This window comes from Mustela nigripes, chromosome 2 (assembly GCF_022355385.1).
Source record: "Mustela nigripes isolate SB6536 chromosome 2, MUSNIG.SB6536, whole genome shotgun sequence".
NCBI lineage: Eukaryota > Metazoa > Chordata > Mammalia > Carnivora > Mustelidae > Mustela > Mustela nigripes.
In genome coordinates, this window is record NC_081558.1 from 197,090,055 (window position 1) to 197,106,916 (window position 16,862).

At 34.3% G+C, this 16,862-nt stretch overlaps 1 protein-coding gene across 2 annotated transcripts in view; it reads left to right on the forward strand.

The window, feature by feature from the left end:
- NCAM2 (neural cell adhesion molecule 2) overlaps window positions 1–16,862 on the forward strand; it is a 514,996-nt gene that overhangs the window by 447,944 nt on the left and 50,190 nt on the right. For both annotated transcript variants that reach the window (XM_059392179.1, XM_059392180.1), the window contains exons 13-14: window positions 4,806–4,925; window positions 8,547–8,668. In XM_059392179.1, the coding sequence (XP_059248162.1) occupies window positions 4,806–4,925; window positions 8,547–8,668 (242 nt within the window). The remainder of the gene's footprint in view (window positions 1–4,805; window positions 4,926–8,546; window positions 8,669–16,862) is intronic.

Here is a 16,862-nt window from a genome sequence, read left to right on the forward strand (position 1 = left end):
TGAATCTTGGGTGAGAACCTTCGGGGATTTTATTATATTTACAGATTTATCTGAGGAGATCAGCAGTAAGTGTAATCTTGAATGACGAGTCCCATCCTAGCTAAGCTTTGTGATTTCTTGTCTCAAGGTTGCTGACAGCCTGAATAAGTGGCCTTTCTACCTCCGGGAGTCCGTACCTGCTTACACTGACAGCTAGAAAACCCCATGGAGAGGCCTGAGGTTTAAGAGAGCCAAAGAGCATGGCTCAATTTCATCTCACTTTCGAACTTGGCTCAGCCTAATGAGTTTGCAAATATGTAATTTATTTTGCTCGAAGAGTCATAAATAGTCTGTAGCCTCTGCTTCTCTTGACAGCTAAAGGGATGGTATTTACAATATGTAACTGAACAAACTAAAACTTACTTTATTAACTCCCTTTAATGAACTCTGATTCCCCTCTTAAAGGGAAAATGAAACTTTAGATTTTTCTCTCTAGCAATACGATCTCCATACTTGCAAAAATAATGTAAAAACGTTTCTGTTTTCCTTCATTTGCCAGTTTCAATGTCATTAGTTGTATGCATTTCAATATTTGCTAGACTTTTGCATTTACAGCCAGATGACAAAATAGTTGTTTTTGGAACTTGATTATATTTAAGTCAGGTAGAAACATTAAATTAATGAAGCGAGGAGGAGGGGGAGGAGAAGAAAAAAAAAAAAAAAACAGATTCTTTGCAGAACCTATACCTGTTGCCATGTCACAGAAAAATTCGTGGTGGTTTATAATTTTCAGAAGAATTGCATTATGATTTCCAAATCATGCTAACTGAATATAACCGTAAAATAATTTATGCCATTTGTCCTTAAAGAACTTGTAGTAGTTTGTAATCTAGATCTACTCTCACCTAATTTTTGAGTTTGAATTTCTAACAAATTATAGGGAAAGAACGATCCCACACCTCAGTTTGTGATTCTTTTGTTCTATTGTATGCGCACATTTGGGGAAAGAAAGCCTTCCATTAACTAACTTCATAATTTGAGGTATGAGTCTTTTATGAAGTATGCGGCCTTTCATAGTTCAAGTGGTAGTTTGCTTTCAGGCTCTACCTTGGGTGTTCAAAAACCCTGTGTTTGGTAATATGCCAAGAAATTGTGGATGATTTAACGTATGTATCCTCTCATTTAAGAAAGGCAAGTCAAATTACAGATCCGAGCTTTGCCTCCCCTGAATCTTTTCCTTTCCCTCTCTTTAAATGGGTCCCAATTTATGGAGCGCTTTCTATTTCACACAATAATCTTTATGTTCACACAATGTTAATAAGCCTCATAATAAGGGTTATTGGAGCAAAACCCTTACAGTCAGAACTCAAAAGCAGACTGACTTCTTCTTGTGTATAAACTTTGTAAAACTTGCTTCAATAGGTTTACTTTCATGCCTTTCCCCTGTAATTTTGCCTCCACAAGGCCCCCTCATCCACATTACCGTTGGCTGTTGTAGCCCAGTGCTGTAATAACAATTCAGCCAGTAAGTCACCTCTTTGCCTCTCTGCTCTGCAAACGCTCTGGCTCTGCTGTGAAACTCAAGTCAGCAGAGGGGAGAGTCTTGATACGGAGAACAGAAGAATATGAGGAAACTTGGAGAAACATGATTTTCTGATTTGCTTATAATGTAATTAAAGAAATGAGTTTCTCCCTGGCAGAGACAGAGGGACAACTCAACACTCCTCACAAGTCCTGTGAAATGACAGAGGAGGAAGAATGCCGACCAACCATTTAAGCCAGGAAAAGCTTTTACTAGAAACATTCAGATAATCCAAGTAAAATGTGGAAGGTTTTTCTAGGGGGAGGTGGGGGTTGTTTTAATTATTTAATCTAATAATCTCCATATTCCTTTTTCCATATACTCTGATAGTTTGCTAGCTCTATTATCCATAACCTAAAAAGATGAACCGTCTGATCTCCACACTTTTGATTTCCAGATGATTTTATTTACAAATAAAGTCACGTGATTTGAATTCTACTGATTTTCTTGCTGAGTTGTATCAAGGCAAACAAATGAACAGAAACATTACCAATTGTTCTAACCTACACGGCTGAGTTACAGTGTATCAATGATCTTAAAATGATGGTAGCAGTTGCATCTTTATGTCATAGAAATATGGGGAGGCACATAGAACATAGCAAAGTTGTCTGCAGCAGGAAAGTCATCTATAGCAATCTCTCCTGTATCTGTGCAAATGTTGATATTTATAAGTAAGTATCCAAATACAGAGTATTTTGCCATTAAAAAGAGTCAAAGATGAACAACTTTTGGGCTGTTATTTTGCATTACTTCAGTCTCCATATAATATCCTCATTTGCATAGATCATTGATGTGTGGTGATGATTATTTTACGGAGCACAAATTATTTTATCCATACCTACTTTCAATTTATTTTTCTACTTGTGTTTCTGTGACACTTAATAAAAGTCTCTTCGTTGATGAGCTGGGAGACTCACTCAGTCCTGAGACAGTAGGATCTCAGTCAGTGGTAGAATTAGGCTCAGAACCAAATGACTTCCTTCATGACTTTAAAGCATGCATCACAACAGTGTCTTCTTGCAAAGTTTTTGTAGTCAGAGTAATACTTGGATGAGTCTACTATGTCCCCATGCTATATCAAGTCATTCTCCATTAGGGTAAAGGCAGGGGCAAACAAACACGGACTGCTTCATGACATCACATTCAACATTCACTGGTGCGTGACGATATTGACTGTCCAAAGGGTTAAACATTTTTATTACAAGCCCTGATGAACAAACACACTTTTATAAAGCTGTAAAAATCTCTGCAGAACAGTAAGCCTAGTTTCACATTGGCTTTAAATTTGTTTTATTTATTTATGGCAAAATTGATAAGATAGGATGACTTTGAAACTTTTGCATTCCTTGTTATACTGACCTTAAACAAAAACTTTCTTTCAAAGACAGTAGGATTTCAACTTCTCAGCATTTTAGCTTTCGAAGTTTTCATTTGATTCCCTCCTCTTTTCCCTTAATCTGTATGATCTAATGCACTAACCTCTCAATTGTAGCTATTTATTTTTCTTGGATTGATATTACATATATAGATTGATTCCAGGTCAACAACTAACTGGATGTGGGTTTCCTGAAAAAGCTTACAGGTTGTTAGCTTGGCAGCAACACTTGAATTAAGCCTTCATATTCCCAGTTATTTTAGTAATTTCAAATCAGTTGGATATCCTTGCTCATCAGACTTTCCCACATGGCCTCCCTTAACTTTGACATCAGGTATTATAATCCGAAGCTTTGTCAAAGCAATGCACTCCCAAAAGCAAGGTAAGTTTTCTTACAAGGTAGAGAAACGGAGAAATACAGATGTCAATTTTGCCAACTGGAAACATATCCTTTCTGCTGGCTTTAGAACATCTGTACTGTATTAAATAAAGTCTGTTTGATATCTGGGATCTTTTTTGCCATTAATAATGATCTGATATATATGACAAAATATATCAGAGACATGTAAAATATATATATATATATAATTTTTATGTATTTTAACCTCTGCATTTTAAACAAAGAAAATATCTTTACCATTAATTCATTTTTTCTTTTCTGTAGTGGAGTAATTAACTCAATGAAATTAAGCAATTATAACAAAAAGCTAAAGAGATGTCATAATAATGAATATTAGGGAGAGTGTGAAACAAAAGGAAGTATCAAAACAAATTCATTAAGTATATTCATACCATGTGGAATGAAAAAATGTTATCTAAAGAATCTATATTATAATGCAATTAGTTTTCAGAAATATGTTAATAAATCATAATTTTATTAATGTATACCATCGTCAGTCATGGGTCATATAAAACCATGTCTCTGCAAATATGATCTGGTTACCTATGATTTAAACTTTTATTTTATGACTGATTATATTGTGTATTAGGAATTGATCATTTTATTTGGAGTGATTATATAAGCCACACATAATTTCTTTCTGACTATTTATTAAGGCTTTACCACTTCCACTAGTAAATTTGTGTGCTATTCAGCAAAAGCAGTAAGGTTGGAGGAATCTATGGAATTTTGTTGGCTTCCTCAGAGGAATTGGTAAAGACAGGGTATTTTAAAGCTACCATTACACCCAAAATTCTTTGGTAAATTGAAGAAGTTGGCATGACCTAGGAGATATTTCTAATCACCTTCACATCCCTGTACTTTTTCAGATGCCCTCTTCTTAGTGTCATATTGAATCCAGGTCTGATGGGAAGTATAGAATTAAAAAGAAATTCAGAGAAAAAATAGAGGAGGTGACAACCTTCAAACCAGCATTAAAAATAATTTGATTTGATTTAAGATTATCACATAAATTATCTATTTTGGTTATGGAGTCAGCTTTATGGCACTTTTCTACCATGAGTGGAAGACCCCATACCCAAGACCAGAGTTCTGTGTGTTTAATTCCGTATCTCCATGAAGTTCCATAGAAATAGTGGATTTAAAGTAGATAAAATATTTGGGATGCATATAATAAAGATATTTTGTTCAGATTATTCTTATTTATTGAATATAGTGTGAATGCATCATGAAAGAAGCTATTACATTTCTTCTTTGGTAATAACTGCATGGAGTCTGCAGGCTAAAATCAAGGTGAAGAAGAACAGTGTTCACAAATCATCCTCTTAAATGTATTTTCTATTTTTCAGGTGTTTTCTGGAAAGATTTACATTGAAATTATTCACTCAACTTTGTAATAGGTTGGTTTCTTTACTTATTAAAATATATTAACCATAGATATATATAATATGCTTTTTTTCATCTTCTAGCAATGGTTGTTTTGAGCAACCTGGAACCAAATACGACTTATGAAATCAGGGTTGCTGCAGTAAATGGAAAAGGGCAAGGAGACTACAGCAAAATAGAAATTTTCCAGACTTTACCAGTCCGTAAGTAATCATCTCTGTTTTTCTCTCTGTTGCCATTCTCTTCGCTGCAAACTTAAGACATCTTAAAATTCAGGGATGTGTTTCAACACTTTGGGGAAGTGAATTACATCTTTGTTGAAGTGGTTTCTGAAATTGGTGGCATCTAAGTTTTATAAAAATAACTTTGCTCTGAATGAGGCAAAAAAAAGTGCACACATAATAAATACAGTAAGACTGCCCTTAGGAAGTTGTCCTCATCAGGAAGGTGTCCTATTTATTAATAGTCTGATTAATTGGATTATAGTGCTCAGACCATAGTCTGTGAGAAAGTAAAAATAGTGACTATGTAACATGTCCAATATTTCATTCTTTTGATGAGACATGACCATTGCCTTTATCCCATAAATTCTGTAGGCCCAAAGTGTGAGAAAAAGGCACCACTGAATTAATCCATTTTCATGGTGAATGCAGAAGATTAACTATTGTAGCCTTGTCCCTGCTACTGTCCTCCTTTGGGGGTATTGTAAGGCTGTGGAATTACATAAAGTGAAGATAAATTTGAAAAGACTTCCATTTCCTTTATGTTGAATAAATTATTTGACAATGTGAGGAATTTGACTGTGACCTAACAAGCGCTATTATAAAATCTGGGCATCACCGTGCTTGATATGTACACCAAATACAGCAAATTGGCGAGAATTAATGACCTCACCCTAATTTGTGACCTGCTCTCAGTTCTCACAGAATCTGTCAGATGTCCCCTTTTCTCCATTTCTGATGCTTTTATCTTTTTCAGTCCCTCCTTGTTTTCTCTCCAGGACGACTATTGGTTCATATTAACTCACAGCTACACTTTCAGACTAGAACGACTTTACACAAATTTAAGCAGATCTGTACCTTCTCTACTTCTAATCCTCAACACCAGCCTTCACCTTCTGTCCACACCCCTTTTGTCCACACACACATTTGCCTGCCTGCCCTCCTCATACCTCCTTCCTCAGTGGCTTCGGTGCTCTTGGCATCAGTAGGTGGAAGTGAGGTTTGGTCAGACTGTTTTTCTTTCCCTTTTCTGTCTGGGTTCCTCTCTCCATGTCACTGCACATCAGCCCCCAAAGAGGACAAGACCAGTAAGACTTTGGCTAACCTCTCCAACTTTGTTTCCTCTTCAATTAGGCACTGTCCCCTTCATTTGTTTGTAGAACACCATCCTAGGTGCTTCAAACAGAAAACCCATCTCTTTCCTCTTTCTTCTTTTTTTTATCTTTTCTTTTTAACTCATAATACTTCTAATCTCTTAGTGTACTGCTATTGACTTGCAGACCTCAGTCTTAGACATTGAAACTTTAAGGGCCAGGTCTAAGTTTTTTTATTCTGTTTTTGTTTTGTTTTGTTTTGTTTTACTTTTAATTAGAAATATGCATTTTAGCTGCTTCACAATTTTTTTTTAAAAGATTTATAGTTTTATTTATTTGACAGAGAAAAAGAGAGAGAAAGAATGGTGTGTGAGTGGGGGAATGGGCAGAAGGAGAGGGAAAGGGGAAGAAGACTCTGTGCTGAGCACAGAGTCCCATGTGGGACTCAATCCCATGACCCTGAGATCATGACCTGAGCCAAAATCAGGAGTCAGACGCTTCATAGACTGGACCACCCAGGCACCCCTGTAGCTCTTTCTCAAGACTTTTTTGAGGTTTAAAATAGATGATATATGTAAAGTACTTACTTTGTCATAGCTACCCATTATTACTCTCTTGATTATTATTTATATTATTACTTTGGCATAAACATTCCATTGTTTAACTACTAATAGAAACTATTATTTTAATCAATTCCTTTTTGATGAAATTTACATTTGTTCTGAACTTTCTTTCCGAAGGTAGTAGCAATTGTAATGGAATCACAAATTTAGTGTATCGTAAAGGTTTAATATAGACCTAAACATTTTAAATTTATATGTTAAAACATTTGTAACTGAAAATACAGTTCCTGCTGTATAACTATTATCTCAAAATGTTATTATCAAAATAATATGATTATAATATTATTAAATAAATTCATACTGTATAACACAGACATTCTAAAATGTAATTTAAAAATGATATTAAATTACCTGAGTATAAGATCCATTTTATAATATTTAGATTTTCCCACTGTCTCTTAAGTCTTTTTAAGAAATTATTGTGCTGGTTTTTATAAACATTTAATTCATTTATTGAAAATATGTTATATTGAATATGGATCATTTCATATCATAATATCTGCACACTAATTTAATTAATTTTAATTAATTTTTAATTTTAATTTGTTTCTGTATGGCTGTAATATACAAGGCTATTTTATTATATACTTGCATGTCACCATAGCCCATTGGCCTATTTCTTTAACTATATGCCTTTTTCAAATAAACTACTCATTTCATATGGCTATAAACACCATATTAAAAAAGATAACCTGCTGAAGGAAAAAAAAAAAAAAAACTCAGATTCTCCAAGTTTGGAGTCATAAAATCCTCTTCATTCTATTCTGCTTAGTTTGTCTTGACATTCTTCTGAGTCGGCCCATACGTACTACAAGTTTCTGGAACCTTGCATACTAAAGCATGTCTCCTGAAAATTCCTTAGTATTACCATATTCCTATCTATAGGGAATTGAAGGAAAAAAGCATAGAGGATGCTAGTGCATGCTGGAAAACATCACATAAGTGACACACAGCAAGAAGTTCCCTTTCCATGTTGTCAAGCAGTGATGGCACCCTTCATGTAGAAAACTACATTTCACTAGATCCCTGTTTATATTAAACATATAAGCATCTTTGTTATAAAACCACCTCCATGGGATGAATCACATCAAAGGCAAATATGCCCCTGATGTTAGAGGAAAAAATTACATATTGGAGCACATGTCTATTGATTAGATATCACAAAATTTCTCTATTCAAATCTGCATCTACTTTAAAAATACTCATTAAGGGGTGCCTGGATGGCTCAGTCAGTTAAGAGTCCAACTCTTGATTTTGGCTCAGGTCATGATCTCAGGGTCCTGATATTGCGCCCACATCAGGCTCTGTGCTCCACATGGACTCTGCTGAGATTCTGTCTTTCCATCTCCCTTGCCCTGCCCCCTTCCTCAAAACAAATAAAAAAATCTTTTGAAAAAACACCCAGTAAAGCTGATAGGTAATTGCTAAGCCATTAACTTATTATCTTTCCTGGTCAGTATATATTCCACGTAGTCTGATAACAATGTTTATATTAAAACATATGTACAAAATGTTTACAGAAATTAACATGAATAAGCAGGATTGCACACTATTAATAACCCAAGAAATAAACGTTTCACTTGTATAATGCAATGCTATTCTCAGAACATTTGCACATCAGTATAAATGATATTTTGGTTCTCAGGTGTCACAATTTTGTCATGACACTTCAATATTTATGTAGATTTATGAATATTGCTGTTTCTTAGATGGGGAGAAGGGATCAGCAGTTTCATCACAACAAAAGGCAGATGGAAAAATGGTAAATTCAGGATCACATCATTTTTTTTTTTTAACTACATGACAATGTTCTCTTTATTAGAATGAAGTTTTTCCAGGTATCTGAGGTGTGGATAAAAACCAAGAATGTTGTATTGCTTATTTAGGTGAACCAAGTCCTCCAGCCATACATGGGCAGCCAAGCAGTGGAAAGAGCTTTAAACTAAGTATCACCAAACAGGATGATGGAGGGGCCCCTATTTTGGAATACATTGTCAAGTATAGAAGTGTAAGTACCTTTTTATTATCATTTTGTATAATTTTTTCAAATTGTATTAAATTTGCATTGAATCCATAGACATATTAGGCATGAATGTATATTAACAAGAATAAACAGTACTCATAGAAATTAAATTGCTAATTGTCCATTGCTGAAATTCATCATGATAAATTGTGAAATACTTGCCTTTTGTGTATGTGCATAAAATCTAAGCATTGATCATCAAAAAATGCCATGTATTCATCTTGTGATTTCTAAACTTAGCAGTTCAGAAATGAAAACATTTTCCTTATTTTTCTCACAGATTTAACAGGATGTTTTTGCCTTCCATTCTGCTTGATATTAGTAACTTCAAGCTAAGCCCCTCTTCTTAATTTTAGTTATTGTATTGTAAGTAATTATGGTATCAAAACTATTTCATTTTTTATTCTTGTGAATTATTAGATTATTAATGCCTTAAATTAATAAGTGTTTGTATATGAATTGATATTGACATTTAGTCACTTGATTAAAACACAAATTGCTCCAAACAACATTTAACAAAGAATGGCCACATTGAACTTGTGGAAGAAGGATTAGTTCTTTTCAAGTTTAATTAGCACTAGCTAATATGGGATTTGGGATAGCTAAGAGCTGCCTTGGGACCTATGGATGTAGAGGTGAAGGACATCCTCTGGTTGCAGAGTGATGAAGAAAGTGACATAGTGGACTTTACCTTTGGCTGAAAATTATACCTAATGCCACTTAAAGTGGGTTCTCTTAACATTGTCCTAAGTGCTATGGAGTATTTGTGTCTCTTATGGAATATGTTAAAAGTGAAACACAATTCTAAATTAAACTGTGTGAAATTTATTTATTAACATTTATGATTATGCCTATAATAGTATCAATTTTACATTTATGTTTATGGGACACTTAGTAATACTTCCCAAGTTTACTATATATATTTTTTTTAAGATTTTATTTATTTATTTGACAGAGAGAGATCACAAGCAGGCAGAGAGGCAGGCAGAGAGAGAGGAGGAAGCAGGCTCCCGGCTGAGCAGAGAGCCCGATGCGGGGCTCGATCCCAGGACCCTGGGATCATGACCTGAGCCGAAGGCAGCGGCTTAACCCACTGAGCCACCCAGGTGCCCCACAAGTGTACTATATTTTAGCAAATAGTGTTTTAAGTAATCGTTCCCTAATAGTCTATAAATGAAGCTGTTTTCCCACAATTTCATAATTTTCTAAATTATAATATTTTTTTAAAATTTAAACATCTAAGTTTTAAAGTTTTGTTACAAGAGGAGCCTTTTTTTTAGGAGTTTGATTTTTGAACAGCATACTTAAATAATTAATTTTAGACATCAGTCTTTAAATTTAAAATTAATAGTCCCTTTCCTGGAACCCTCTTTGTTGCAGGTTTCATTCTGGGAATGGTGAGCAGCCGGGGGGGTCTAGGAAGGTTTCATGCCTGTTCCCCAAAGTGGCCCTGAATGGCTCACTAGTCCTACTATGAACATGATGGTTTCATGCTACTCAAGTCAGGTTTCACAACTGCTCTTGTTTGACCATCTGGAAACTCTTTGGAAGGAAAGAGTCTCTAAAGATCACAGGCCTGAACAGAATCATGAACTGGACTGGAAGAACAGATTTCATTGCAGATTGTGGCCTACAATTAAATAATTTATGTCACAAAATACAGGTAGATGATAAGAATTTATAAGCAACCCCAGTAAAATCCCATAGTGAACACGGAGATCCAATGAGGAGTTATAAAAATACATCTAATATATTTTCTATTAATATAATTTGTACCTAAAACTAAAAGCAATGTTTGACTTATCCTTTCTGAAGAGTTGGATATTGGAAATAATACCAGTGCTATGTTGAGTTCAACCAGAATCATTTATTTCAAGTGATGATAGCAAGTATTTATTATGCCTATTATGACTTTTCTTCATATACTAGTGGCTTTTATTAATACAGCATTATTTTTGAAGAATTTATGACTCCTTCAGCTATAAAATCAGGTACCCAAAATATTTTTCTTTATGTTCTTTCATCCTTAGCACATTGGATTTTATCTTCATATAGATTATCTTTAATTTTAAGATGGTGGATTCACATCCACATTTAGAATGTGAAGAAACCAGAAAAAACAAAAAGGTAATAGGCTGTTTAAGCTGAATTTGTCTTTCTTTTCCAGCAATACAGTACACATTTTCTAAAAACTCCACTAAGCAAAATTAAAATTGTGTCCCATTAGACAGAAATATTTCTCAAGACTATAACTAAATGAAAAGTGGTTATAGTTGGGTGTTGGGTCAACTTAACAATAGGGTCTGAGTTCTGTCACAAATTGCTAAAATAATTATCTTTTTTATTAAACCGCCATCTCAGTCCTCTTGGGCTACCATAATAAAATGCCATAGTTTCTTGGCTTAAACAACAGAAACTTGTTGTCTCACAGTCTGGAGGTTGGAATTCCAAGATCAAAGTGCCAGCCAGTTTGGTTTCTTCTGTGGCCTCCCTATATGGCTTGCAGATGACTGCCTTCTTGCGGTCATGACTTTCTTCCTTCCTTCCTTTCTTTCTTTTTTTAAAAAATAAATTTAATTTTTTAATTCAACTAACATATACTGTACTATTGCTTCAGTGATTCATCACAGGTAGAGGTGAGTGATTCTTTAGTCTTATATAATGTCCAGTGCTCATTATATAACATGTCCTCCTTAATGTCCATCACCCAGTTACCCCATTTCCCCACCTCCTCCAGCAACTTCTAGTTTATTGCCTATGATTGAGTCATGGCCTATTGTCTGTGCACATATATCCTTGACCTCTCTTTGTCTTCTTATAAAACATCAATCTTATTAGACTAGAGTTCTACCCAAATGACCTCCTTAAAGCAGTATCTCCAAGTAAAATCACCTTGGAGTTGAGGGATTTAACATGAATTTGGGGTGGGAACATGATTCAGTCCATAACAATCAGACATGAGTCCTGTGTATCTGAAAGGACCCACTATTGGCATTTTGAATAGCATAATAGTGAGCCATCCAGAAATCGACCCTCTATTACAGAATGTTTAACATCCCTGTCCTCACTCATTACACAGCCAGTTATGCACCCAGTCATTACTGAAGCCAAAAATGTTCCCTAGATTAGCACTGCATCTGTTCAGAGCGAATTAGATTCACAAAATGGGAAGAAAAAACAAATAGCATTTTAGATATTCCAAGGGAAATTATATTTTATAATGATGTATTTATTTTATAATTTTATTGTTATCTATTTTTATTATTTTAATTAATAATATAAACCATCATTTAAAATGCTGACCAAATTCTTTAACATGAATTAGAATTGATTTCTTGTGAGTTTTGTGTGAAACATATATAGATACAAATAAGTTATAGTGTTAAGTATAGTAAGATTAGAAAACTTGGAGTAATTCAAGTTTCCATAAAGATGATGAAAATAATTTAATATTTAGACAGAGTTGATATGGCTTAGTCTTAGATTAAAATTTGAACAAACTTTTATTTCCAGTAAATTTGTATCTTGCATTCTTTTTCCCTTCTCTTCCCCGTCAAACCAATAGTAGGGGAGCCCTATTTTTGTCTGTGTTTCCCCTACCAGTAAAAGAAAAGTTTTGGTCCCTTCTCAATTCCATCTTACTTCTGTAACTTTCTAACTTGAAAAGGTGCTGGCAGATTTGTTTTTAAATATCTCAATGAAAATAATTGGTTGGATCATTAAAGCATAGCTACAATTGACTGCCAATTACTGTGCTACTGCTCTCAAACTTGATAACATTTTAGCATGGAACACTGTTTTAGTAGCAGAATTTTAGGCTCCTATGGCAAGATTTATTAAAGCAATTCCTCTCCATCCTTTGTATTTCAAGGAAGGCATTTCTCCGTCTTGGACATTATAAATATAAATATAAACCATTAATCAAACATAAAGGAAAGGGGCGTTGGAGACAAAGTTACAGAATGAATAAGTCAGTGGTATAAAAGGCACAGAATAAAGAATATAGGCAATGATATTGTAATAGAGATGTGATGTATCTGGACAGACGATGCTACACTCATGGTGAGCCAAGCAAGATGCATAAACTTGTCCAATCACTATGTTGTACACCTGAAGCTAATGTAACATTGTATGTCAACTATACTAAAAAAAATACATTGATACTTTTCAACACCTTTTAATGGCTAAACTGAACCTTACTGAATGTGGGTGACGTGGTGGGCGTAGGAAACAGATATCAGAATATAAGACTTAAAATCTAAACAGTTTTGCAGCAGTAAGTGTTGCATAGAAATCTCCCTGTGGAAATTATACCGATACTTCAACTCTCCCATCTCAACGTCATTTGGCTAGCTCTGTGCATCCAAAGGCCAACCATTCTGATCCAATTTATCTTTGCCATATCATTTATGGTATGCCTTCTACTTCAACACATTAAAATAATCTCTATATGTCTATTCTTTTTTCTTTCCCTTCCTTCTCTGCCCCCTTTATCCTGCAAACATCATGCTCTACAGGTCTAATAGGAAATTCCATGATTCAATGTAAGTTCTATGAATGTGGTGAAACAAGAGCAGATCTTGGGAAGGAATAATTTTCTCCACATTATCTTTCTCAACAGACTAGTCCTTCACATTTAAAAATTTGCATGTTAAGGTTTGTCGGCTAGATATTTATGGCAGTCTTTGCTTTGATGGTTGCACTTGTATTGAAATAGTAACTATCTCAAAAAGGTTTTTAATCATCTGTTCTCTTTGTGTGATTCCAAGCCATTTCATCTGTTAGTTCCTCAAACTGCATGAATTCCACAGTAAAGTACAATTGAGTAACTCAAAGCATTATTTAGAGATATGCAGTGCATTTTTTAATTGTATAATCTCTATGGTAAAGACATAGGAGAATTCAGAAAGTAACTAACATCATAACGATTTTAAACTTGATTGCTTCTGGGACACCTGGGTGGCTGCTCAGACAGTTAAGTGTCTGTCTTCAGCTCAGGTCATGATCCCAGGGTCCTGAAATCGAACCCTGAATTGGGTTCCCTGCTTGTAGGGAGGCCTGCTTCTCCCTCTCCCACTGCTTGTGTTCCTTCTCTCGCTGTGTCTCTCTCTGTCAAGTAAATAAAATCTTTAAAAAAATCAATAAACTTGATTGCTTCTTTGACCGTTGCTTTCAACTTTCCAGGTGTGTGGGACTATATGTTTTACAACCTGGGAATAACAATATTGAGATAAAATATTCCTTATGAAAGTGTTGATTGCTAGCAGACATTGAATCTAAGTATTAAACCTGCATTTCACCAGGATGAGGAAAGACAAATTATATCCTAATATAGAGAATATGTAATACAGATCAGGAACACGTGTAGGGCACATGACTTTGTTCAGTTACACATTAAGAAGACAGAATTTATAAGAACAGAGCTAGAGTAGTGAAAGAATTAGATGTCTCTATGGATTCTTTGTGAAAATTAATGTCTCTATCAATAAACCAGTAGGATTAAACCATGTATTTGGAGAATAAAGACAAGCTTATTAATTTCATAATATATATGGAAAAATGAAAGAATTATTTTATGTACAGAATATTTTCCATCTACTTTGTGTTGTAGAGTCAGTGTAACTCGATATAATTTAATAAATAGCTTTTTACATGCTTCCATGAGTTTTTCACTGTTTTCTCCCTAATTTGATGATAGCTGTGGGATCATAACTATCACTTAGTGTTGGCACATTAAATAAGTCTCCAGAGCTAAGAAGGACTAAAGAAAATTAGTTGCTTAAAATCAATTGTGAAGAAAGTACTTTAGGGACTAGCAACAGTGCTCTAGCATACATTTCTGAGTCTTAATTGACCTTCTTAAGCTATCGGGAGTCTGGAAGGCTGTATCTCAATGGCCACAGGAAGAGAAAAGATAATTTTTTAAAGGGTCTTAAAAGAATACATACATGAAATTGAGTTCTTCTTGTTGAGATAGCTAATTTTCTAATTAATTATTAATAATAATAACTTATTTTCTGATTTACTTATGTTTAGGTGGGTACACTGGAATTTATTTAAAACCATCAATATAAGTTTTGAAGCATTTTCAAATAATAATTATGGATGTTAAAGAGTTTTAAGCTTTCTCTTAATTTTTCTTTGGCCTAGTGAAGAGGATGAGTTTTATTCATTCTGGTATGGAGATCTTCAAAAAGACTATTTGTTGTCTGAATGAATAAATACAAGAATCAATCAATAAATGAGTCTGTGTTGAGCAATTACACATAATTTTATAATTAGTTTAATAAATCTAAATAATCATGAATGCAAGAGAAAAAAAAAAAAAACACTTGTACTGAGTAAATTTTTATGGGTTGAGAGAACGCAGAAGGTGATGGAAAGGAAAAATTAGATTCCAGTTGTCCCTAAAGAGATATGTGGATGATGGAGACTAGGAATAGATTAAGTAGGATCTATTTTACAAAGTTTTACCAAACCTCAGTATATAGAACAAAAGCAATTTGAATTAGTTATGATAATAGAAAAAAAATTGGAATTTGAGTCAACTGTATACCTCAATTAAAGGGAAAGAAATTAGAATTTGAAGCTTCAGTGAAATCCTCCATATTTTGCATCTTTTGAAATCAAAACTGAGTGTGTGTGTATGTGTGTGTGGGTGTGTGTGATTGCTGAGTCATCTCTCTTATGTTCAGAGTAATAAACGGAGCTGTAGAGAATTCTGGGGCGTTTTGTGAGGTCATACAAATAGAGAAGAGTTGAACCACGCTACCAGGAAATCCAGGAACCAGAAACTGCCTTATGTGGAAATAGAAAATCTTAAAGCATAACATAATAGAGTCACAGAAACCTTAAAAATCAAGTTAGTACAAGCTAACCTCCTCTAATGTCCACTGTTGATTCTATTTTCATTTAAGATGATATTAACCACATATTCTCTAAGACTTCCAGAAGGATTACTGAATTAATTCTTATTATAAATAAAAACAGGGAGTCCTCTACAAATAAGAAAACCAACACCTCCTTCATCTCTTCTCAGCTTTCCTCCCTATACAGATGATAGCAAATATTTCCCGATATGCTGATATTATCATTTTAAAATAACTGATAAGGAGAGGTCTTAACTGTCATTTGGCCCTGCTATCTATTTTCTGAGAAAAAAGATTGCTTAAGAGAAGCTATATCAAAGCAAAATGACCATTTTTCTTTTAGTAGCTGCCCTTCAACATTTAATTGGCTTATTAATAATAGCCCTATTCAGCAAATCATCTCATTAAGTTACCTAGGGGAACATTTTGCAACTAGATTATCTTAAATAGTTCCCTAGGCATTTAAATTCTGTAAATTAGGCACTCTACAGATGCATAATTGAGATTTTGATACTTAGGGGAGTATTTGGTAACACCCACTTTAATTTTTTTTCCCTATTCCCTAAGAAAAGCAATTAAGGGATTAAAAAGCCTCCTTGTCTAATGGTTGAGTGGAAAATGAAATTGACTTAAATGGGGGGGAAATATTAGAACTCCCTTTGGTTCCTTATGCCATCAGTCCAACTATCTAAAATGATGGAGGGCTTTTAATGTATCACATTAAGAGCTTCAACAATTAAGAGTTACATGATGGGTAATTGGGAAGAGACTATCTACATGTCTTGTGCTTGTCTGGAAGTTTCACTTCAAATGCTGATTTCCCAGACATAGTATTTTTGGAGGATTATGTGAAGGACATGAAGTCTCCCCATCACTGTGAAGAATAAATTTTATCCTTGGGTAATCCAGATCTCAGCTCTTGGCTCATTTTCTGGCTCTTTCAGCCACATCTCCACTCAGATCCAGAGCAAAAACTCAATTCTGGATTTTCACCAAGATATTCATTCTTACCAAGCACTTCATAGTTACTTAAGACTGATGGAATTACTGGGAAAAAAGGAAGGCCATGGGGCAACTCTTTACTGCTTCATATACCCTTTGTCTTTATCTAACCTTTCACTTCTCCTGCTTTCACCCCCTCCTTCCTGTACATGTGTATGTATACACATACATTTACAGACACAATATGTATATACATATATATACGCATATACATGTAATAAATATATCATCTAAGATTGTTTTTGAATCAATATTTTTAAGCTTTATTTTTTTTTTTTGGTCAATACCTATAGTTTTTTTTTTTTTTT